The sequence below is a fragment of the Schistocerca piceifrons genome, chromosome 10 (assembly GCF_021461385.2).
Source record: "Schistocerca piceifrons isolate TAMUIC-IGC-003096 chromosome 10, iqSchPice1.1, whole genome shotgun sequence".
Classification (NCBI taxonomy): Eukaryota; Metazoa; Arthropoda; class Insecta; order Orthoptera; family Acrididae; genus Schistocerca; species Schistocerca piceifrons.
Window position 1 is genome coordinate 120,173,241 of NC_060147.1, and position 24,606 is coordinate 120,197,846.

The window sequence follows — 24,606 nt, forward strand, 5'->3', positions numbered from 1 at the left end:
ATCAAATCTGACGCAACTGGGGTCACCATAGCATATGTTTGTGGTCCCTAGGTGATATACTAAAATGAAGTTTGTGAGTCAATGCAATCAAAAGATCCAGCCACTTATTTTCAATATTTTGATACTTGCAAACTCACTCATCAAAACCTATAGGGTCTTCCCATTTACCTGGAATCGTGACATTTACCAAGAAGCAAGGTTTCACAGTACAAGTATATGGAAAAAACCAAAACTGTTAATTTATAGCTATATCACATGAATAATTTTTTTTCCATTATTTGTTATGTGACATCTCTCTGCCCATCTGTCTGTTAAGATGCCTTTTCCTCAGGAAGATAGAGGTATTAGGCTGAAATTTATGTAACATGCTAAGGTTTATGGATCCTCAGTGATGTAAAAAAAATAAAGATTTTATGTCAATGCAAACAAACGATATGGCCATTCATGTCACATTTGATACTTGCATGCTCACCCCTTGAAACCTATAGGGTTGACTTAGAATCATGAAATTTGGTGAGAAGCAAGGTTTCACAGTGCAAGTAAAGGAAGAAAAAACAGAAAAATTTTATTTTTTAATTAAATCACACGAAAAGAAAATTTTTTGTTAAATTTAAAACATTCCGGGAAGTCTTGAAATTCCCAGGGTCAGTATCTTTCCAGTATCAATGTCGAGAACAGGCAAATATCCTAATGATCCTCAATCCTTGTGTTGGATCAACGTGTCTTCGTACATAACTATGTTTATACAGAACTCTCAGAATGCGAGTCCTACTCGCAGCTGGCCAGTTTATATTACAATTAGGATTTAGAGCTTGTAACAACTGCAAATAATAAGGAGGTAGTTGGAAGTGTCTCCTTAAGTCCGCACACAGAACACACTGGAATTGCTGATTCACGACTAACCTTCCAAACTGATTTCTTATGGCTTGCATGAAAGATTCTCATTCATTCAAGATGTTCTTCAGTCACTCTTGGTCATTCCGTACTCTTCCCTTTGTGCACAGGTATACAAACAAAACTGAGTTGCACTTTCATTTGATGTGTTATTTATAACTGTAAGTTGAATGTAATAAATGCTACAAAACATCCATTTTCAAACTACCTGTATTAAATTAATGAAACTTCAAACAAATTTTCTACAGTAAAATATTAGAGCATAAAACATTCACCAACATTCTGATTGATTATTCAAAGATTTGCAACTAATTACTGTCAATAATTGCATGTAATTAGAATTCTATTATTCCCAAAAAGTATTTGTGAAAATGTTGTCTTTGGTGCCACTGAAGATAAATCAGTGTTTTTTACACTTGAAGACATAAATACTGTCTTTTAGTAAGTATCCAGACACCCAAACATAATACAGAATTGATGGCTTGATGTCACGTGTGATGGACCCTCGGACCGTCACCACCCTCTTGTAGCCCAACAGTTGATCTATCAACTCTGAAGCAAATTAATAATTTTCATAGCACTTCACACACTGAGATAGAGATACACTGCGGAGAGAGGTAGGAACAGTAAAATTTGAATAAACAATATTCATTATACACATCTTTTAATCGCCTTTTGTTGTTGAAAGTTGTAGGCTCGTATTCCATTCTGAAATGCACCTTTTTATACTTGTCAAGAGAATGCTCGGCTTCATTTTGTTAAATACATATACTTTCAGTCATTTTACTTCAAAATACAAATTAACATCAACCACCATGCTAACACAACACACACAACTTGTAGTCCATCCTCGCACTTCAAACTTGTGCTACTGACTGCCCAAAGACAAAGATATACCTCTAATAACATACAGAAAAGAAAATACTATCACATATCAGTCTAGTCCATTAAATTTCGGGCATACAGCTGCACAAATAAAAATTCTACCACTGATATTTTAGCCATGTATCGTCCTGCCATCCTCAGAGTAAGTCTCGCAAAGAGTTGAAAATGGACATACATTACATGATCAAAAGTATCTGGACACCGCCCCAAAAAAAGACTTTCCATATTAGGTGCACTGTGTTGCCACCTACTGCCAGGTACTCCATATCAGCAACCTCAGTAGCCATTAGACATCGTGAGAGAGCAGAATGGGGTGCTCCTTGGAACTCACAGACTTTGAATGTGGTCAGGTGATTGGGTGTGACTTGCGTTAGTCTGTACGCGAGATTTCCACACTCCTAAACATCCCTAGGTCCACTGTTTCTGATATGATAGTGAAGTGGAAACGTGAAGGGACACATACAGCACTATAGTGTACAGGCCGACCTCGTCTGTTGACTGACAGAGACCGCCGACAGTTGAAGAGGGTCATAATGTGTAATAGGCATACATCTATCCAGACAATCACACAGGAATTCCAAACTGCATCAGGATCCACTGCAAGTACTATGACAGTTAGACAGGAGGTGCGAAAAATTGGATTTCGAGGTGCTCACAAGCCACACATCACACCGGTAAATGCCAAACGACACCTCACTTGGTGTAAGGAGCATAAACATTGGACAATTGAACAGTGGAAAAACATTGTGAGGAGTGATGAATTGCGGTACACATTGTGGTGCTCCGACAACAGGATGCTGCCAGCATGTGTAGTGCCAACAACATAATTCAGAGGTGGTGGTGTTATGGTGTGGTCGTGTTTTTCATGGAGGGGGCTTGCACCCCTTGTTTTGCATGGCACTATTACAGCACAGGCTTACAATGATGCTTTAAGCACCTTCTTGCTTCCCACTGTTGAATAGCAATTCGGGGATGGCATTTGCATCTTTCAATGTGATAGAGCACCTGCTCGTAATGCACGGTCTGTGGCGGTGTGGTTACACGACAGTAACATCCCTGTAATGGACTGGCCTGCACAGAGTCCTTACCTGAATCACATAGAATACCTTTGGAATGTTTTGGAACGCCGACTTCGTGCCAGGCCTCACTGGCCGATATCGATACCTCAGTGCACCACTCCATGAAGACTGGGCTGTCATTCCCCAAGAAACCTTCCAGCACCTGACTGAATGTATGCCTGTGAGAGTGGAAGCTGTCACCATAGCTTAGGGTAGGCCAACACCATACCGAATTCCTGCATGTGTCCAGATACTTTTGATCACATAGTGTACATCGATATATTTGTGCAAAATCGTCCTTGAAACTTACAATTGGAAAATGAAGTATAAATAATTGTTTATCATTACTTTTGAAAAATATAAGTCCATGATCATCATCATAATTACATTAAGTGTCTATTAATGCAGATGCTTATAAATTTTTATATAACTATATGGTAGTGGATTTCTGGGTTTTGAGTTTTCAACTTGGGAATCAGCCATTTCATACGATCACAGCTTGGTTAGTACATTTATTTCACCATAACCAGTCATGTTACAGCCCGCCAGCATAAAAAGAGGTGCTGAGTATTGTGCTGTCAGAAGAGAAAAAGTAACAGCAGAACGGGTCAATCGGGAGAACTCGTTAACTTCAAATGTGGGCTGGTCATTGGATGTCACCTGAGTAACAAATCCATCAGCGAAATTCTGACCCTTCTAAAGCTGCCCGAGTCGACAGTCGACAGGGCAATTTGTGAAGTTGAAATGCGAAGGAACAACTGCAGCTGAACTCTCATCCTGACAGATGGGGATTATCGAGCATCGTGGACGGTGGTCATAAATAATTGTACAAAATCAGTGGAAGCGATCACTTGAGTTCCAAAGTGCTACCAGTAGTCCAGCTAGGACAGTGACTGTGCATAGGGCAGAAAGAATGGGGCACACTGACGGAGCAGCTCCTCATCATCAATGTAACCTTCTAAAACACCACTAATTTTGCACCATACATTAAGTCTTTCATTCGCGTTAATCTTCCTTCTGTTCTTTGTATACAAAGAGAAATGTTTGTCTGTAGTTGCTACACAAGTACCATAACTCTTGTTTGGAATAACACCAATAGAAAATGTACGGTAGCTAATAATATCTCTCTCATTATAGCTCTCAAGTCCTCCAAGTGCTGAATCACCTCCTCGTAATAGAGCAATTGTAAGCCAACAATTACCACTGACAACCTCTGTAGTAGTGCAAGAAAAATTAATCTTACACCCTACAAAAGTAATAGGTCCTCCAAGCAGTTGCTGTTGTACAGGCTGATTAGGTTTAAAATCAAATGTATCTACATTTTTGTAAATCGGTAGTCTCGGTCTTCTTGAATATCTTCTCCTTCGGTATGGCATGGCTGTCTGTACTGTGTGCCTGCCTCGAGTCGACTGACGTGCAGCTGCCTCAGTAGCAGTGACGTAGTTACTGACAAGATGGGCGCGGCAGGAAGTTGCGGCTCTGATAACTGCAATGGCGGCACCGGAAACGAGCAATAACTGCAGATCGCGCTTAGTTAAAACTAGAGCGCGATCCTCCAGCTCTGGCAGCAGCCAGGCGAAGCTCGTTCAAGGTCACCCGCCTTACGTAGCTGCAGCGGCTAAGTGATGTGCAGCTCAAAGTTCTTGTACTACTGATACTTTATATGGTCTTAGCCCAAGCAGCCTAGCACCTCATTGTACAGAGGTACATAATATTTGTGTTTACTGTGAAAGACTTCTAATCAACTTTTCAAGAGAACTTTCCAGGCAGTATGCCATGCCATCAAGACAAGCTTCTGTGAGCACTGTTCGTCATCATTTATGCTTCTTGTCTTGAACATTTCCCGATTCACAAAATTTGTTCACTTATTTGTGAACTGTATTATGACTCAGATCTCTAACACCTGGAAACTTCGGTTCAGACAGTCTCTGAACAGTACAACCAGACTCTGTATGCACGTACAAATTGTAAATAAACATTTGTTGCAGACATGAATAATTTGCTCTTGCCATTGTTGCATTTGAAAACTTCACTGTTACACTTGTGATACCTGTTTCTCTGCTCAAATGACACAGGCTGACAAGGCGCCAATGTCTGTACGGCCTTCACGCTAAAACCCCCCAAAAAAATTGGGGGCGGGGTATAGTGTGGTCCCGTGCAACCTATCCGACCGGCAGGCACAGCTTTCGAGGCTGGCCTGCAATATTCCGGGCAAGCGGTCATCAGATAAATGGAACACCCTGTATATTTTCGAGCATAAAGATATATTCTAAATCTCTTGCAAGAGTTGCTGTGAACAAGTATAAGTGAGATCACAGTTGGCACAAATAAAAGTAGTTTGATTATGGATGTTACAGAAAGTGAGGGATCTGATGTCACAGGGGCAGAAATTTTATATAAATAGGCTGAGGGCAGACAATATACCTGGAGGTGGTCCAACCTCAAGTGCAATAAGCCTTACTGTTAGCTTGTCTGATGCTACAAAGCAGAACTACAAACAATTGCACAGGAATTGACTGTGGTTGTTGCAGAAAAGTTTTTATTTTAACTGGTGACAATAACTACTCTTAGATGTGGTTAGACCAGATGAACCAAAATTACACTGCTGTGCTGTATCACATCTTAAAACAGCACTGGTAAGCAGGGTTATGTTCACTACCTTATCACATATATTCTCAGTGTCGTGGTAGAAAATAGCTGATGACATTATGGTTCCAACTGAGTAGGTAAATGCAATAGTAGTGGAGAATCTTATCTTGAATGGTGGTTTGCAGTATCTTAAATATTGTGGTGTTTAGAATGTCATCCAAAATTTTGCTGATCACTTTCTGTGAAAATTATTTTGAGCAATTAGTTAATCAGCCAACTCGAAAAGTAAATGGTTATGAAAACACAGATGACTTCTTAGCAACAAATAATACAAGTATCAAAACAAACATATGGATTAGTGAACACAGGGTTGTCATAGTGAGATTGAATGCTGCAATTCCCAAATCCTCCAAAAATAAATGAAAAACATACCTATTCAAAAAATCAGATAAAGATTCCCTTTATGTCTTCCTGAGAGACAATCTCCACTCCTTCCAAAATCAACAATTTAACTGTAGACCAGATGTGACTTGAATTCAAAGAAATAGCATCAACAGCAACTGAGAGATAAACAAACAAACAATGGAGCTGATTGGAACACAAAACAGGTCAGAATACTGTTACAGAAACAATGACAAAAGCATGCCAAATTTAAATGAATTAAAAATCCCCAAGACTGGTGATCTTTTACAGAAGCTCGAAATTTAGTGTGGTCTTCAATGTGAGGTGCTTATAACAGTTCCCACACCACAACTCTGCCTCCAAAAATGATGACAGTGCTGCTGAAGCAGAGTTACTAAATTCATGATTCCAAACTTCTTTCACCAAAGAAGAGAGAGTAAATATTCCAGAATTCAAATCAAGATGTTGATGATGATGATGATTATTATTATTATTATTATTATTATTGGTTTGTGGGGTGCTCAACTGTGCAGTCATCAGCACCCATACAAAGGTCCAATTTTTCTCACAGTCTAGTTTTTTACACAGTCCAATCTAGCCACTGTCACAAATGATGATGATGATGATGATGATGATGACAACACAAACACCCAGCCCCTGGGCAGAGAAAATCCCTAACCCAGCTGGGAACCGAACCTGTGATCCAAAGGCAGCAACGCTAGCCATTAGACCACGAGCTGTGGACTCGAATCAAGAACAGCTGCCAACATGAGTACCTTAGAAGTAGTGTCCTCGGAGTGGTGAAGCAACTTAAATCACTTAATAAAAGCAAGTCTTCTGACCCAGGCACTATACTAACTAGGTTCCTTTCAGAGTATACTGATGTTATAGCTCCATACTTACCAATTTTATACAGCAGCTCATTCGATGAAAGATCCATATTCAAAGACTCGAAAGCTGCACAGGTCACACCAATATTCAAGAAAGGCAATAGGAATAATCCACTACATTACATGCCTGTATCATTAAAACCGATATGCAGCTGGATTTTGGAGCATATCTTGTGTCTGAACATTATGAATTACCATGAAAGAAACAGCCTACTGACACATAGTAAACACGGATTTTGTAAACATCACTCTTGTGATACACAACTCTCTTTAATCATAAGAAGTGATGAGTCCTATTGTCAAGGGATTTCAAATTGGTTTCATATTTCTAGATTTCCAGAATGCTTTTGACTCTGCACCTCGCAAGCAGCTTGTAATCAAATTGCATGCTTTTGGAAGCATTCAGTAACTCTGCTTTAGCAGCACTGTCATCAATTTTGGAGGCAGAGTTTTGGTGTGGAAACTATTATAAGCATCTCACATTGAAGACCACACTAAATTTCGAGCTTCTGTAAAAGATCACCAGTCTTGTGAATTGTCTCAGTTCTGTGATTTCCTATCAGAGAGGTCTCCGTTCAAAGTGACTGACAAAGTCATTGAGTTAAACAGAAGTGATTCCTGGCATTCCCCAAGGAAGTGTTATAAGACCTTTGCTGTTTGTTATCTATATAAATGATTTAGGAGACATTCTGAGCAGTCATCTTAGGTTGTTCACAGATGATGCTGTCATTTATCATCTTGTAAAGTCATCAGAAGACTAAAATCAATTTCAAAGCAATTTACATAAGATATCTGTACAGTGTGAAAATTGGCAATTGAGCCTAAATAATGAAAAGTGTGAGGTCATCCAACATGAGTGCTGAAAGGAGTCCATTAAACTTTGTTTCCACAATTAATCAATAAAACCTAAAGCCTGTAAAGTCAACTAAATACCTAGGAAATGCAGTTATAAACAACTTAAACTGGAAAGAACACACAGAAAATATTGGGCGAAGATGAACCAAAGACTGCATTTTATTAGCAGAATGCTTAAAAGATGCAACAGATCTACTAAAGAGATTGCCTACACTACGCCTGTCTGTCCTTTTGGAGTACTGCTGCGTAGTGTGGGATCCTTACCATGTAGATTAACAGGATACATCAAGAAAGTTCAAAAAAAGGGCAGCACATTTTATATTGTTGAGAGACAGAAGAAGAGTGTCACAGCACAATACAGGATTTGGGATGCACATCATTAAAACAGGCATTTGTCATTGGGGTGGGATCTCCTCATGAAATTTCAATCATCAACTTTCTCCTTCAAATGCAAAATATTTTGTTGACACTGACCTACATAGAGAGAAATGATTGTCATAATAAAATAAGGGAAATAAGAGCTCGCACGGAAAGATATAGGTGTTCTTTTTTTTGCACTCTTTGAGAGTAGAATAATAGGCACCTGAGTGTGATCTGCAGATGTGTGAATGTTGTGCTCGCATGTTGTATTATCTCCCTCTGGGACCATTAAGTCCATAAAATGTCCCTCAGGAAGACAATTATTCAGAATCAGTGTCTTCCGTGAAGGCTCCTCAAATTCTGACCTGGTGCACAACTCTCTATCGTACTGACATAAACCAGCTTAACTGGAAGACACAGGATTTCAAGAATAGTCTGTTTTTATCAGAACTGTTGGTTACTTACTTTCTGCCTAACCAAGGTTTTCTCAGGCCCACAATTTCATCAAAATTTTGTGAATGTGTCACCAACAGAAGCACAATGCAAGAAAATGTCCATTAAGGTAAGGCAGGTAAGTTCCCAGATTGCAGTGCCACCGATGTGGGTCGAAAGGCATCAGCAACTGGGCACATCCACATTAGCACAGGATTCACATGTACCCGGAGCTCAGCCAACTGCCACTGCAGTGAGTCCTTGTCGGTTAAGACTTTGTGAATGTTGTACATTTTGCTTAACTCGGCAAGAGTGATGTATTACGTCGGTGCATAAGTTTGTAGCATTTTTCCGTAAGATTAATAAACACAACAGCTACACATAACAGAGACTTTTTTCATCAATAATATATCTTCCTTCACTATTTACAACAGTTTGCCAACACTGGAGTAGCCCTGCAATTCCACAACTGTAGAAATCGTACGGTTCGAGGTGAAGAACTAGTCGGGCCATGTTTGGAGTGCATTTTCATCCAGAAAGGACGTTCCTTGAAGGTTGTTCACTAGAGAGCAAAAAAGCTGAAAATCTGAGGATGCAAGATCAGGTGAATAAGAGGCGTGATAAATGACTTCCCAACCCAACTCCTGTATAGGGTTTCTTTGTCAGTCTAGCAGAATACAGGCAGGTGTTACCATGGAGTAACATCACTTCACGCATTCTCCCTGGTTGCTGTTCTCGAATTGCATCTGCAAGACATCACTGTTATTGACAGTAAATATCAGCAGAGATGGTTACAACTTGGGGAAGTAATTCGTAGGACACCACACCGCCACTGCTCCGCCAGATGTGTAACATTACCTTTTGTGGATGTGCGCAGGTCTTTGTATGAGGAGTTTCTGATTTGTTTGGGCTCGACCATTCCTTTCTTTTTCTTTTATTAGCAAAAAGCCTCCATTTCTCATCACCAATAACAATACAGGATAGCAATGTTAAGTGTTGTTTATGAGCCAATTGATGACGAGCAAGCAGAGACGCACATATGGCCACCCACAGATTTTTTGTGATTTTGGCTTGGAGCGTGTAGTACCCTTACACCCTATATTTGAACCTTCCCCACTGCATGCAAATGTCACACGATAGTGGAATGAACACAGTTCATAACATCTGCCTGTTCTCAAGCACACTGATGTGGATCACTGTAGATTAATGTATTTAAATGATCTTCATCAAACCTCATATGTCTATTCGAATGTGGAGAGTCACTAATGTCGGAATGATACTCTTTAAAACAAGATACCATTTTCTTGAGATGCTCTCTCTCCATTGGTATTATCCACATACACCCTCCACTACTGTCACCCCTCTATTGAAGTCAGACGAAAGAATATTTTGGAAATGTTCTGATTTCTTCACTTGGCACTCCAATTTTTAGCATCCACTGTCTCCAAATGACAAAATGTAAACTCAAATAACTACAGTGAAATAAAATAAAAAATGACACTCAATAAATAAACCGATAGGAACCAAATTCCCAAAACACAAAACAAAAACACTATGAACTTATGGACTAACCTAATACAAATTATGCCAGTGTTATTTCATCAGTAACATCTGCCTTTTTGGACTAGGTATGGTCGTAGGTATGTTTTGCTCCCTGCTGTGCAGAGCACAGGAACTACAGGCGTAGGTGCTCAAATTGTTTGTTACCAGTTTCAAAAGCAAATACAGTGGAAACAGAACCAGTAGATATTGTTAAATATTGCATCTTTAAGTATATAAACACTGGAGCATAGACACCTGTTCCACTGTGTCTTGCCTCTCTCTGCCAAAGACCAAATTTTTGGCAGAAAATTATAGCTCTAACAAAAGCTCGGTACAAAAATATCGTATATCTCCTAAGAATAAGGTTCAGGGTGTGAATGAACGCTCTGTGTAACCGTTGGAAGGTTTAGTTACTTACAGATATTTAGAACAAAAAAGTGATAACCTCGAACATGAAGAGCAATACACTAATCCAAATAAAGTAACACTTACAGAGTAGCTGAGTTTCTGGGTGACATGCATCTGCAGCTCCGAGAGCTTCTGGCAATTGTTATAGAGAGCACGGAAGACACGGGACGTGGCACCACGCCGCATGCACACAATTCGCAGGTTCGGGGTGTCGCAGAAGGTCTGTATTGCCTCCCGGTCAGTCGTGCCACCCTTACAGCTGTCCGAATCTATCGCACTCGAGTCTCTGTAACAGAAATACACTAATGGAAAAAAATCGCAGCACCAAAAAGTAATAAATGTAAATGTCACGTGACTAGCGCCTCCTGTCGGGTAGACCGTTCGCCGGGTGCAAGTCTTTCGATTTGAAGCCACTTCAGCACCTTGCACGTAGATGGGGATCAAATGATGATGACGATGCAACACCCAGTCCCCGAGCAGAGAAAATCTCCAACCCAGCCGGAAATTGAGCCCGAGCCCTTAGGATTGACATTCTGTCACGCTGACCACTCAGTCACTGGGGGTGGACACCAAAAAGTAATAAATGTAGAGTAATGAAAGTTTGCAAATACATTGTTCTATATTACATATTTAAGTGATTAACATTGCAAGATCACAGGTTAATTTGAGTACAAGATAAGTCACTGCAAATGCGAAATGCTGGTACATTAATAACTAGTGTAACCACCAGAATATTGAGAATGCAAGCATGCAAACATGCATGCTTGTGCTGTACTGGTAGCAGGTGTCAGTTTGTGGAATGGATTTCTATGTCTATTACACTTTGTCAGTCAATACAGGGACAGTTAATGCCAGTTGTGGATGACACTGGAGTTTTCATCTGATGACGCTCCTACGTCCTCGATCGGAGACAGATCTGACGATCGAGCGTGTCGAGGCGACGTGTTGCCACTCTGTAGAGCACGTAGGGCTAGAACAGTGGTATGAGAGAGAGAGAGAGAGAGAGAGAGAGAGAGAGAGAGAGAGAGAGAGAGACAGAGAGAGACAGAGAGTTATCCTGTTGGAAAATACCCCCTGGAATGAAAGGCAGGTTGAATCACCACAATGACAAGCAAATTTGCAGTCAGAGTCTATAAGACAACTGCGAGAATGCACTTGCTGTCTTACACAATCACACTCCGGTCTCCCCCCTGCGGGTCCGGGGATTAGAATAGGCCCGCGGTATTCCTGCCTGTCGTAAGAGGCGACTAAAAGGAGTCCATCCCCCTCACGGGGGTAGTTCGCGCCTGCGTCCGGAGACGGACGGTTCCACGACCTATCATCGTGGTCCTTTTGGTTTTTTCACTTCTCGTTTCTTCCTTCCTTTTGTTGGTTCCTTTCTTTGCTCTTCTCCACCTCACTGTCTTCCTTACTCTTTCCCTTGCCTTCTCCTTGCCTTCTCATTGCTTTTTTCTCCTTGCCTTCTCATTGCCTTTTTCTCCTTGCCTTCTCATTGCTTTCTTCTCCTTGCCTTCTTATTGCCTTCTTCCCCTTGCTTTCTCATTGCCTTCTTCTCCTTGCCTTCTCTGGTCTCCGCCTCGGCGTTTGAGACAGTCTGTCCTCTTTCTCCCTCTCTCTCTTCTTTTTCCTCTTCTTCCTTCCTCCCTGTGCGTGCCTGAAGGCCGACCCACGCGTTCGCATGCGTAGCCGGTGACGGGGTAACGCGTAAGTCCCCGCCCTGGGTAGACATGTAAGGCACGCGCGTACCCCCTGGTAAAGGCCAGGCCCGGGGAGGGGTGATTGCCTGAGCTGATACCTTCTGACCATGCCGATTGGTCCCTCCGTCTGTTTCTCGGGAGGTGTGACCTGAGGTGTAAACATTCACCTAAGGCGGGAGTGCCCTCTGAGAGGGTCCCCACAAGGAAGGAGCGCGCCATCGGAGACGCTGGCAATCATGGGGGATTCCTCCGCAATGGATTCTACTCCATCTCTTTCGACTTCGACCCAAAAACGGAAACGTGACCAGCCAACAGTGACAAAAGTACTACCGCCTGCCCCACAGTTCCTCGTAGTTTCTCGAACTGAGGACGGAAAGGATTTTTCCTCTGTCAACCCTTTCGTTATTCAGAAGGGCGTAGATGCCATAGCCGGATCTGTCAAATCCTGTACCAGGTTGCGTAACGGCACCTTATTACTGGAAACTGAGAATGCCTTTCAGGCACAAAAACTGCTTCGGGCCACCCTCCTGTACACGTTCCCTGTCCGGGTGGAGGCCCACCGAACTTTGAATTCGTCTCGTGGTGTGGTCTATACTGGCTCCCTCGACGGATTGACTGACGAGGAGCTTCAATCATTCCTCGCTGAGCAGGGCGTGACGGCTGTCCATAGGGTCATGAAAAAGGTCAACAATGACCTTGTACCGACCCGGACAATTTTCTTGACCTTCGATAGTGTTAAGCTGCCATCGCGCATCAAGGCGGGCTACGAGGTTATTTCTGTTCGCCCCTATATCCCGACACCTACGCGCTGCTACCAGTGTCAGCGTTTCAATCACACTCGACAGTCTTGTTCCAATGCGGCTAAATATGTCACCTGTGGCAGGGATGCCCATGAGGGTGACTGTCCACCTCCGTCTCCTCGTTGTGTGAACTGTCAGGGTGACCATGCAGCATCCTCCCGCGACTGTCCTGTCTATAAGGAAGAACGCTGTATCCAGGAAATTCGGGTCAAAGAGAAAGTGTCCACCTCGGCTGCTCGCAAGCTATTGGCTAGTAGGAAGCCCACGCTGCTCCCAGCGGGGAAATACAGTACTGTCCTCGCCTCTCCTCGGACTACCCGGGAGGTAGCAACCCAGACATGCGATCTGACCTTCAGCACCACGGTCGTCCGTTCGGCCAGTGCTAAGATCGCGCGGTCGACGTCTCCTCTTCCTCCCATCACCCCACAGACACGAGCACCTTCTTCAGCTTCTGCTAAAACGAAGACACCGAAGTCAGATGCACGGGCCTTCAAGAAGGAACCATCCCGCGCAGACTTCCTCCGTACCTCGACCTCACAGCCTTCGACCGGTACTTCCACTACACGTCCTTCCAAAAAGGCGCATAGGAAGCACAGTTCTCCTTCCCCGCCACGGCGCATTTCTTCTCTTGCGCCACCCAGCGGCTGCCGCCCCAGGCCGTCATCCGTTTCGCCTGGCCGCACCGCTGGTCGCCGTACATCTGGCCGTTCACTGGCGGAGGAAGCTCCCCCTCCCGGCCATCCTCCCGAGATGGCCGATGACCCTATAGACCCAATGGACGATGACTGTCCGCCTACTGATAGCGGCGGCAGTGCTCGCTCGAAGCCAGGCCCTAAGCGGCCTTCGAGGTGACCACTTCTCTCATCTTTCTTTTCTTACGATGGCACTTATTCACTGGAATATTCGCAGCATTCGCTCCAACCGAGAGGACTTGAAGTTGCTGCTCCGCTTGCACCATCCGCTTGTCGTAGCCCTCCAGGAAACGAAGCTACGCCCATGCGATCAAATTGCCTTGGCACACTACACCTCTGTGCGGTTTGACCTACCCCCTGTGGTAGGTATCCCAGCTCATGGAGGGGTTATGTTGCTGGTCCGGGATGATATTTACTACGATCCCATCACGTTGCACACCGGCCTGCAGGCAGTTGCCATCCGCATTACTCTCCCCACTTTTACGTTTTCCTTTTGTACCGTTTACACTCCATCGTCATCTGCCGTTACCAGGGCAGACGTGATGCAACTTATTGCTCAGCTACCTGCACCATTTTTGTTAACTGGAGACTTCAATGCCCACCATCCCCTTTGGGGCTCTCCAGCATCCTGCCCGAGGGGCTCCTTGTTAGCAGACCTTTTCAACCAGCTCGATCTTGTCTGCCTCAATACTGGCGCCCCTACTTTTCTTTCGGACACATCTCACACCTATTCCCATTTAGACCTCTCTATATGTACTCCCCAACTTGCACGCCGGTTTGAGTGGTATGCACTTTCTGATACATATTCGAGCGACCACTTCCCGTGTGTTATCCATCTCCTGCAGCATACTCCCTCTCCGTGCTCCTCTCGTTGGACCATCTCCAAGGCAGACTGGGAGCTCTTCTCTTCCAGGGCTACCTTTCAGGATCAAACCTTCACAAGCTGCGATCGTCAGGTCGAACACCTCACGGAAGTCATTCTCGCTGCTGCTGAATATTCCATCCCTCACCCTACTTCTCCTCCACGTCGCGTACCGGTCCCCTGGTGGACCGCAGCATGTAGAGACGCTTTACGTGCTCGTCGACGTGCTTTACGCACCTTTAAGCGCCACCCTACAGTGGCGAATTGTATTAATTATAAACGATTACGTGCTCAGTGTCGTCGTATTATTAAAGAAAGCAAGAAAGCCAGCTGGGCTGCTTTCACAAGCACCTTCAACAGTTCTACTCCTTCTTCTGTTGTCTGGGGTAGCCTGCGCCGGCTATCTGGCACTAAGGTCCACTCCCCAGTTTCTGGCTTGAAGGTCGCGAATGAAGTCCTTGTGGCCCCTGAGGCTGTCTCCAATGCCTTCGGCCGCTTTTTCGCCGAGGTTTCGAGCTCCGCTCATTACCACCCTGCCTTCCTCCCCCGCAAACAGGCAGAGGAGGCTAGGCCACCTGACTTCCGCTCCTCGAATTGTGAAAGTTATAATGCCCCATTCACCATGCGGGAACTCGAAACCGCACTTGGCCGATCACGGTCCTCCGCTCCAGGGCCTGATTCTATTCATATTCAGATGCTGAAGAACCTTTCTCCTGCGGGTAAAGGTTTTCTTCTTCGTACATACAATCGCATCTGGATTGAGGGACATGTTCCCGCATGCTGGCGCGAGTCTATTGTTGTCCCGATTCCTAAGCCGGGGAAGGACAAGCACTTGCCTTCCAGTTATCGACCTATCTCGCTTACCAGCTGTGTCTGTAAAGTGATGGAGCGAATGGTTAACTCTCGATTGGTTTGGCTGCTCGAGTCTCGACGCCTACTTACCAATGTACAATGTGGATTTCGAAGGCGCCGCTCTGCTGTTGACCATCTGGTTACCTTGTCGACCTTCATTATGAATAACTTCTTGCGGAAGCGCCCGACCGCGGCTGTGTTCTTTGATTTGGAGAAGGCTTACGACACCTGTTGGAGGGCGGGCATTCTCCACACCATGCATACATGGGGCTTTCGCGGTCGCCTCCCTCTTTTTATTCATTCCTTTTTAATGGATCGACAGTTTCGGGTACGTGTGGGTTCTGTCCTGTCCGACACCTTTCGCCAGGAGAATGGGGTGCCACAGGGCTCAGTTCTGAGCGTCGCTCTCTTCGCCATCGCGATCAATCCAATAATGGATTGCCTCCCAGCTGATGTATCAGGCTCCCTTTTCGTGGACGATTTTACCATCTATTGCAGCGCGCAGTGTGCACGTGTCCTGGAGCGCTGTCTTCAGCGTTCTCTTGACCGTCTTTACTCCTGGAGTGTCGCCAATGGCTTCCGTTTTTCTGCCGAGAAGACGGTCTGTATTAACTTCTGGCGCTACAAAGAGTTTCTCCCACCGTCCTTACGACTCGGTCCCGTTGCTCTCCCAATCGTGGAGACAACCAAATTTTTAGGCCTTACCTTTGACAGGAAACTTAGCTGGTCTCCACATGTGTCATGTTTGGCCGCCCGTTGTACCCGTTCTTTAAATGTCCTCCGTGTTCTCAGTGGTATGTCGTGGGGAGCGGATCGAACCGTCCTACTTCGTCTATATCGGTCGATCGTCCGCTCCAAGCTGGATTATGGGAGCTTCGTATACTCCTCTGCACGGCCATCCATCCTACGCCGCCTCAACTCCATACAACATCGGGGTTTACGACTTGCGATCGGAGCATTTTATACCAGTCCCGTAGAGAGTCTTCATGCTGACGCTGGCGAATTGCCACTCACCTACCGGCGCGATATACTGCTTTGTCGGTATGCCTGTCGGCTACTGTCAATGCCCGACCATCCGTCTTATCGTTCCTTTTTTGACGACTCTCTTGACCTTCAATACGGGTTGTATGTCTCTGCCTTGCTACCCCCTGGAGTTCGCTTTCGTCGCCTCCTTCAACACCTTCATTTTTCACTCCCTGCAACCTTTCGAGTGGGCGAGAGCCGCACGCCACCTTGGCTCCAGGCTCAGGTCCGCGTTCACCTCGACCTCAGCTCGCTCCCAAAAGAGGTCACCCCCGGTTCGGTCTACCACTCCCGTTTTTTGGAACTTCGTTCGAAGTTCAACAACATGACTTTCATTTATACAGATGGCTCTAAGACCAATGACGGGGTCGGGTGTTCCTTTATTGTCGGGGCACAAAGTTTCCAATACCGGCTCCATGGCCATTGTTCGGTCTTCACAGCTGAGCTCTTTGCCCTCTACCAGGCTGTTCTTTACATCTGCCGCCACCGACATTCTGCTTATGTCATCTGCTCAGATTCCCTGAGCGCCATCCAGAACCTCAGTGATCCGTACCCGGTTCACCCTTTCGTACACCGGATCCAACGCTCTCTTCAGCAGCTGGTGGACGTCGGTACGCCGGTTAGCTTTATGTGGGTTCCTGGCCATGTCGGTATCCCTGGGAACGAAGCTGCAGATGCCGCGGCCAAGGCTGCGGTCCTCCAGCCTCGGACAGCTTCTTGTTGTGTCCCTTCGTCCGATTTTAGCAGGGTCATTTGTCGGCGCGTTGTGTCGCTGTGGCATGCCGATTGGGCTGCACTTACCGACAACAAGCTTCGGGCCTTAAAACCTCTTCCCGTGGCTTGGACGTCCTCCTCACGCCCTTCTCGGCGGGAGGAGGTCGTTTTAGCAAGGTTAAGAATTGGACACTGCCGGTTCAGCCATCGCCATCTGCTGACGGCTGCGCCGGCGCCGTTCTGCCCATGTGGGCACTTGCTGACGGTTAGACACATTTTAATGTCCTGTCCTGATCTTAACACACTGCGCCTCGATCTTAACCTGCCTAATACTTTCGATGCCATTTTAGCGGATGACCCACGAGCAGCTGCTCGTGTTCTTTGTTTTATCAATTTGACACACCTCGCTAAGGACATTTGATGATGTTTTTTAATCCTATGCCTGTCAGTCTGTCTTTTATTGTGTTTTCCCTTTTAGTTGTTGTTGTCAACTTGTGCCTCGCGGTGCATTCTTAGAGTAGTCAGGGCGCTAATGACCATTGAAGTTGTGCGCCCGAAAACCACAAAAAAAAAAAAAAAAAAAAAAAAAAAAAAAAAAAAAAAAAAAAAAAAAAAAACACTCCGGTCTGCAAATCCATATCTAGCATGGACACAGGTTGGTTGCAGGCTCTCTACTGGCTTCCTCCTAACGGACACACGGCCACTACTGGCACCGAGGCATAACCAGCTTTCAGAAACAACAATAGAACTCATCTTGCTCTCATGGCTCTCACAGGGTTCAGTGGAATGCACGCCACAGGGTGTCTGTCTTGGGGCTTTCCTTCAAGTAACCTATCTGTAACAGTTTTTTGTGTCACTATAGTGCCAACTGCTGCTGCAGATGCAGTACAATGCACCAGAGCCATGCACTGAAAATGACACTCTTCCCTCTCAGTAGTGGCCATCTGGAGCCGAGTCTTCTCGCAACTGTACATTCTCGTGACCACCACTGCCAGCAATCCTATACCATGGCCACATTCCTGCCGAGCCTTTCTGCAGTATCACAGAAGGAACATCCGGCTTCTCGTAGCCCTATTACACTACCTTGTTCGAACACAGTTGTGTGTCGATATGGTGTCTTTGTCGCCTTAAAGGTATTCTTGACTAGTATCGACTCACCTCACCACATACAGTCTCAAAGGAACTGTGGTGTCACCGCCAGACACCACACTTGCTAGGTGGTAGCCTTTAAATCGGTCGCGGTCCGTTAGTATACGTCGGACCCGCGTGTCGCCACTATCAGTGATTGCAGACCGAGCGCCGCCACACGGCAGGTCTAGAGAGACTTCCTAGCACTCGCCCCAGTTGTACAGCCGACGTTGCTAGGAATGGTACACTGACAAACTACGCTCTCATTTGCCGAGACGATAGTTAGCATAGCCTTCAGCTACATCATTTGCTACGACCTAGCAAGGCACGATTACTAGTTAATATTGAGATTGTAGAACATGTACCGTCAAGAGCGATGTTCACGAATTATGGATTAAAGTTAAGTATTCCAGAAGCTGTGTACTATTTTTGGCTACTATAATTCCTTGTCATTTTCCAAACCTCACGCCAGCCTGAGTGAGCTTAAATGCATGCCTTTCGGCTTCCTCCAAACTCCGTGAATTGGCTCCTGCCAATTCACAACAGGAACTAACACTCGTGACTTTTACAGTGTGTATTTACAGCAAGTCTGATATGCGTCCTCACGGTGTTGCAACTAGTGCCACTCTTATGTGACTGGTGCAAAATTTGAAGGGACAAAATCTTTCCAATGTGGAAATATGCCTACTAACTTTCTTTTATGTCGCGCAACTCCTTGGTGTTGCAGTTCTTTTCTGTCAGCTCATTCCTCAATAGTATCTCAGACATGCAGGAGAGACAGTCTGTAGTAGTCAGAAGTTTTGTCACAAATTAAGCCAGAAGCAAATGTATAAAAACACTAAATGATAACAAACATGCACACAAAAATGTAGGAGCAAGACCAACGTTAAGTTTCGAAATCACTGGTTTCTTGACACCACAGAAATGAAAGGCTTGTAGGAAATGAGTAGTAAACACATCCAATACTCACAGAACACAAGAGTTAACAGGCTAAATTAAAATTTAAGTTAGAAATAAAATAGCAGCAAAAAGTGTCTTAAGATTTTTACAGAAGACAGCAAAAATGAAAATGGACATGTGGAGTGAAGCAGTGAGCTAACAAATCTATCTTCAACCACTTCCTCCATCTGTCTACACATCTTGTTATTGTTTTCATGTTTCATATTTTGCGGCTACTCAGAGTAACCAGCTGAATCACTGTGTGGATCTCTGCAACAGAGTATGCCGAATCTTGATTTTATTTATTTACTCATTTCATTCTTATGTAGAGCTTGACAATCAGGTTATTGTAGCTGGAATAAGCAGAAGACTTAGATGACATAGGATATGAGGGTGTCAGGTACTTGAAAGTATCACAGTCATCCAATAGCTGGACCAATGTTGATACAAATGACAAATGAATCAAGTATAAAAAGCAACAAGATATCTCCCTCCATTCCCTGGAGTAGCAATAAGACAAAAAAGCACAAAGAAAGACGTTGTTGTGTGTTTACAGATTTTCCCAAAGACTAAGCTGCTCAAAAGTCTCAAGGAAAATCATTGTTGATAGTACTGCTACATGCAGTGCATGGAGATGAAGGCGAGGAGTTGGGGCATTACAAGGATAGACCAAATGAAGAGTAACACAATAAGAGAGATTATGGGAGCCAGCAATAACTGTCTCAACAGAAACAAAATAGCTATCAGGGTTGGCCATCTAGAAAGACTACATGACCACCAGTGGGCAAAATTAACACAATGCACAAGAAAGGAAAAGGAAACGTGGGTACTATCCTGCAATGGGGCGATGGAGACCAGAGGCCTTCAGGAAGGAGTCTGCCTACACGAAAAGACTGGGAAATTGGAAGCAAGAAATGAGAGGGGCAGTAAATGATACTAATAGTAATTTAACAATGGAAAATCCAGAATGGAATGTAACAATATACACACACACACACACACACACACACACACACACACACACACACACACACACACACACACACACACACACACACAACTGCAGTCTCTGACTGTGGCCTCAGGAGTTCGTGACTGTGGTCACATGTGTGTGAGCTGTATTTGCGTGTGCATGTGTGTGAACGTTCTATCTCCAACAAAGGCCTTGTTGACTGAAAGCTCATTTTCTGACAGCTTTTTGTTGTGCCTATCTGTGACTCAGCATCTCCGCTACATGGCGACCTATCTGTGACTCAGCATCTCCGCTACATGGCGAGTAGCAACTAATGGTGATTTATTTCGTGTCAAAAAAAAAAAAAAAATCAGTATTCAGTTGTATGTAAAGAACATCATCTTTTCCTACTCGGTAACATTAAGACAGATTCATTCAGGTTTGCACACTGTCCTAAGCTTTAGTAGCATAATTAAATGTTAATATTTCTCATGTTCACCATATAATTTGTTTCTAAATTCACTTTTATCTTCTGTATCCTTCAACCATGATGAGAGAACAGATTGTTTTGATTTATAATATAGTCATTACAATCCTAGGTGTGTGTATTCCATTTAATAGCATAGACCTACAAATAAAAAAAAAGTAATGAGATATCTTTGAACTCAGTACTGAATGCAATTTTAGGTATGTTATTCTATTTAATGACAAAGGCCTACAAATCAAAAAAAAGTACTGAGATATCTTTGAACTTGGTGTTGAATGCAATTTTAGATTTCTCAGTAAGTGCTTGTTCTCAAAACATGTAGTTAGCATCTTTTTAAAATCTGTTACTCTTTCAATCCTGAATTTAATGTTATGTATTATAATACATATTTTATTAATGATTATATGAATTTTTGTAAAAAGAGAGCTACAGTCACTTGGTAAATAAACTTTTGGTCTTCAGTGAATGATAGGGCTTTATTTTTTCTTCCTTATCTGGGATGTCACAGCTATATTACTGACCATATACGGTTTGAACTACCACCTACAAATGATTGTTGTCTTCTATTCTACAGGAAGAGAATTAACTCCAGTGCTACTTGTTTTGTTTTAGTCCTGTTGTGGTTCAATAAATCTAACCAAACAACAGCAGAGAGAGAGAGAGAGAGAGAGAGAGAGAGAGAGAGAGATTCTAACCTGTAGTAAATGTATCTACGTAGTGGATTTTTGTTATCTTTCATATACTTCGTGAATTCCAATTTTAAAACATATTTGAATGTGTTAAGAACAAGAACATCACAGCCCGTACCTCCATAGTCACAAAGAGGTCTCAATACTGTGAATTTAAAGTGTGTGACGCTATGTCATAGCCACCGTTCTGGTTGGTATTGTTGTTGGGCACAACCTACTGGCTGTACCATATTCTTCAACACTTCCAGGTTTTTGACACACACACACACACACACACACACACACACGAGAGAACATACCCCAGTTGTTACAGGAAACAGATCTCATTGTAAACTTCACAATTTTTTATAAACACATGTATCTCATTTTGTTCCAATCTGGTGAAAAGTAGTTGCTGGAATTGGGCAGAAACATATTTAAGTTGCACAGTCACCCCCTGACTTTTTAGAATTTTCTAAAAGTCCACCAGGATAAAAATGAGAATAAGAAAAATGAATGGGTAGATGCACACATATAAAAGGACAGAAGCAAAGAGAAACTCTCATTCTCTCAATGTAAACCTTTCTTAACTATGTGAAGTGCACGCATCATTGCAACCTACCACATATGTACAAAGGGCATTCAAAAAGTTTTGCACAGTCGCCTCTAATTTTATTTTTTGCAGGAGGAGAATGAAATTTCTTGTGAACATACTTGGAACATTTAGCTACAAGTTGGTATATAAAAGTATTTTCTTTTATTTACACGTGAGCCATAATGGACCATGAAGTGGATATCAGGTTGCGACAATGGTCAATTGTGGAGTTCCTCTTAAAGACCAGTGATGACTCTGCCACATCAATTCACAGAAAGTTGCTCCCTGTTTATGGAAAGGACACAATGGATCGCAGCAGTATCCAGCAGTGGTTGCAGAGGTTTAAAGAAGATGATTTCTCTCTACTGGACAATCCACGATGCAGTAGACCACCGATTACAGTGAGTGATGTGAATAAGGAGACCATTGATCAAATAATCCAAAAAGACAGATGTGTCACGACACGACAGCTTGCTGAAATGACTCGTTTGTCATTGGGTAGTGTGGTATCACTGGTACAGTCACTATAATATAGAAAAATCTGTGCACATTGGGTGCCTACATTATTGACAAGAGAAATGAAAATTATGAGGAAGAATGTGTGCAAGGGTCTCATGAAGACCTTTACTGAAGAGTGTTTTGATGGCATCATTACCCAGGATGAAACATGGTTGTTTTGTCCGAACCTGAGTGCAAAACCCAACCCATGGAGTGGTATCATCCGGGTACAAGACTTCGACAAACAGTAGGTCGAAAGGTGATGGCTTCCTTCTTCTGGGATCAGTGTGGTGTCATTTTCATTGACTTTTTGGAACATGGCTCCACAATTAACTGCGACCATTAATGTTTGTCACTGGACAAGCTGTGACGTGCCATCAAGACCCACAGAGCACAGTTTCAGGGTCAGCTCATCAGACTACACCATGACAATGCCAAACCCCATACAGCCCTTATGACGCAGGAGAAAATCAGGAAAACGGGTTGGAAAATTGTTCCACATCCTCCCTACAGTCCAGATTTGGCTCCATCTCACAGCATGGCAACATAGTGAAAGAACTGGAAGCGAGGTGTAGCAAAGCTAATGCAGTGAGTGCTCAGCTACGATCTACTCTCTTCTGCAAGAAGGAAGTCAGTACCAAGACTAAGTTATCTGTGCACCGTTCAATCTTTCGACCAACTTTGTTGTATGGGAGCGAAAGCTGGGTGGATTCAGGTTACCTCATCAACAAGGTTGATGTTACGGATATGAAAGTAGCTAGGATGATTGCAGGTACTAGTAGATGGGAACAATGGCAGGAGGGTGTCCACAATGAGGAAATCAAAGAAAAACTGGGAATGAACTGTATAGATGTAGCAGTCAGGGCGAACAGGCTTAGATGGTGGGGTCATGTTACACGCATGGGAGAAGCAAGGTTACCCAAGAGACTCATGGATTCAGCAGTAGAGGGTAGGAGGAGTCGGGGCAGACCGAGGAGAAGGTACCTGGATTCGGTTAAGAATGATTTTGAAGTAATAGGTTTAACATCAGAAGAGGCACCAATGTTAGCACTGAATAGGGGATCATGGAGGAACTGTATAAGGGGGGCTATGCTCCAGACTGAATGCTGAAAGGCATAATCAGTCTTAAATGATGATGATGATGATGATGATGATGAAGCGATGGTATAAAAGTCAATCCCCAAAATTTTACCAAAGGGCGTCTAGATCATGGAAAGAACTTTGAATCAGATACTTCACAGCTGATGAAGGCTACATTGAGTAGGCTCAATGTATAGCTAAATGCTCCAAGTACAGTCGTCCCTATACGTGCCATGCATGTCCCTGTGAATTTTGCTTGGTTTATGCCCTTTGGCTGACAAATATCTAACTACAATTTGTTGCTCTTCACAAGAGCATCATGATTGTTTTGTAGCTCAGGCTTCTCTCATTACAGCTGCACACGAAAACAAAATAACCTCCATTGTGCAAACTTCAAACAATGTCATCATGAAAGTTCAACACACCAGCTGCAGTACTGAGGGAGGAAAAAATTATAGTGCGTCATTTTCCGATTCTCCTCATAGATATTTTATTGTGGTGCAGACTGTTTTTAATCCATTTTAAAACTAGAATATTGCAATGATCTGAAGTGAGCTGACAATACTTTCAAATCCAAAGATTACCACATCCAAGGTAGAATATATGCAGAACAACTGCACAACTCACATTTTATATATTAGTACGTTTCTTACCTGATATGGTACTCCTTGTCAGCCCACAACTCCAAATCTTGGGACAGCCTTCTCCAACGAGAGCACACTTTCTGTACCACATCTACGAGTTCACTGAAAGACATGTAAGAGAAGATCTTTATCAGAATCTCATCTGGTAAGTCATCAATGCTTGGACACCAGGTGTCACGCACTGTGCCATCAGCTGCATCAGAAACTGCAATTTCCAACTGCTGAGAGTTCAAATTAGTATCTGATACATCTGAATGGGAATGCGTGTGCCCAACATTTTGCGAAGCAGAACTGGCAGTGGGAGGAGGCAGTTGGGGTGGTGCACTGCTCCGACACACTTTGACGTCTTCACCAGCCGTATGGCAACCACCACTATGCTCAGGTTGTGAAGCCATTTTTCTGCCCTGTCTGCCTTCAGATGCCTTGCAGTTTGAAGATTCTGGTGATGAGGTTGTCAGAGATCCTTGCAGGCACTGAAACAAACAAAGAAAACAGTGAATACTACACACACACACACACACACACACACACACACACACACACACACAGAGTTCAATAAAGTATGGCAGATTAACAGGACCTCTGTCCATCTTATTAATGCCTTCAAACCCTTTAAAAATTTGAAAATATATCACACACAGTGGGAAAACAGGGCTTTTA

The 24,606-nt window shown here is 43.7% G+C and overlaps 1 protein-coding gene across 3 annotated transcripts in view; it reads right to left on the minus strand.

Annotated features, from left to right (window-relative positions):
• Positions 1-24,606, minus strand: part of LOC124718912 (F-box/LRR-repeat protein 7-like) — a 64,831-nt gene that overhangs the window by 37,445 nt on the left and 2,780 nt on the right. For all 3 annotated transcript variants that reach the window (XR_007005938.1, XM_047244567.1, XM_047244566.1), the window contains exons 2-3: positions 23,956-24,419; positions 10,400-10,601 (exon numbers count right to left, since the gene is read on the minus strand). Coding sequence is in view for 2 of the 3 variants with exons in the window: in XM_047244567.1 (XP_047100523.1) it covers positions 10,400-10,601; positions 23,956-24,341 (588 nt within the window). In the remaining variant the exon portion in view is untranslated. The remainder of the gene's footprint in view (positions 1-10,399; positions 10,602-23,955; positions 24,420-24,606) is intronic.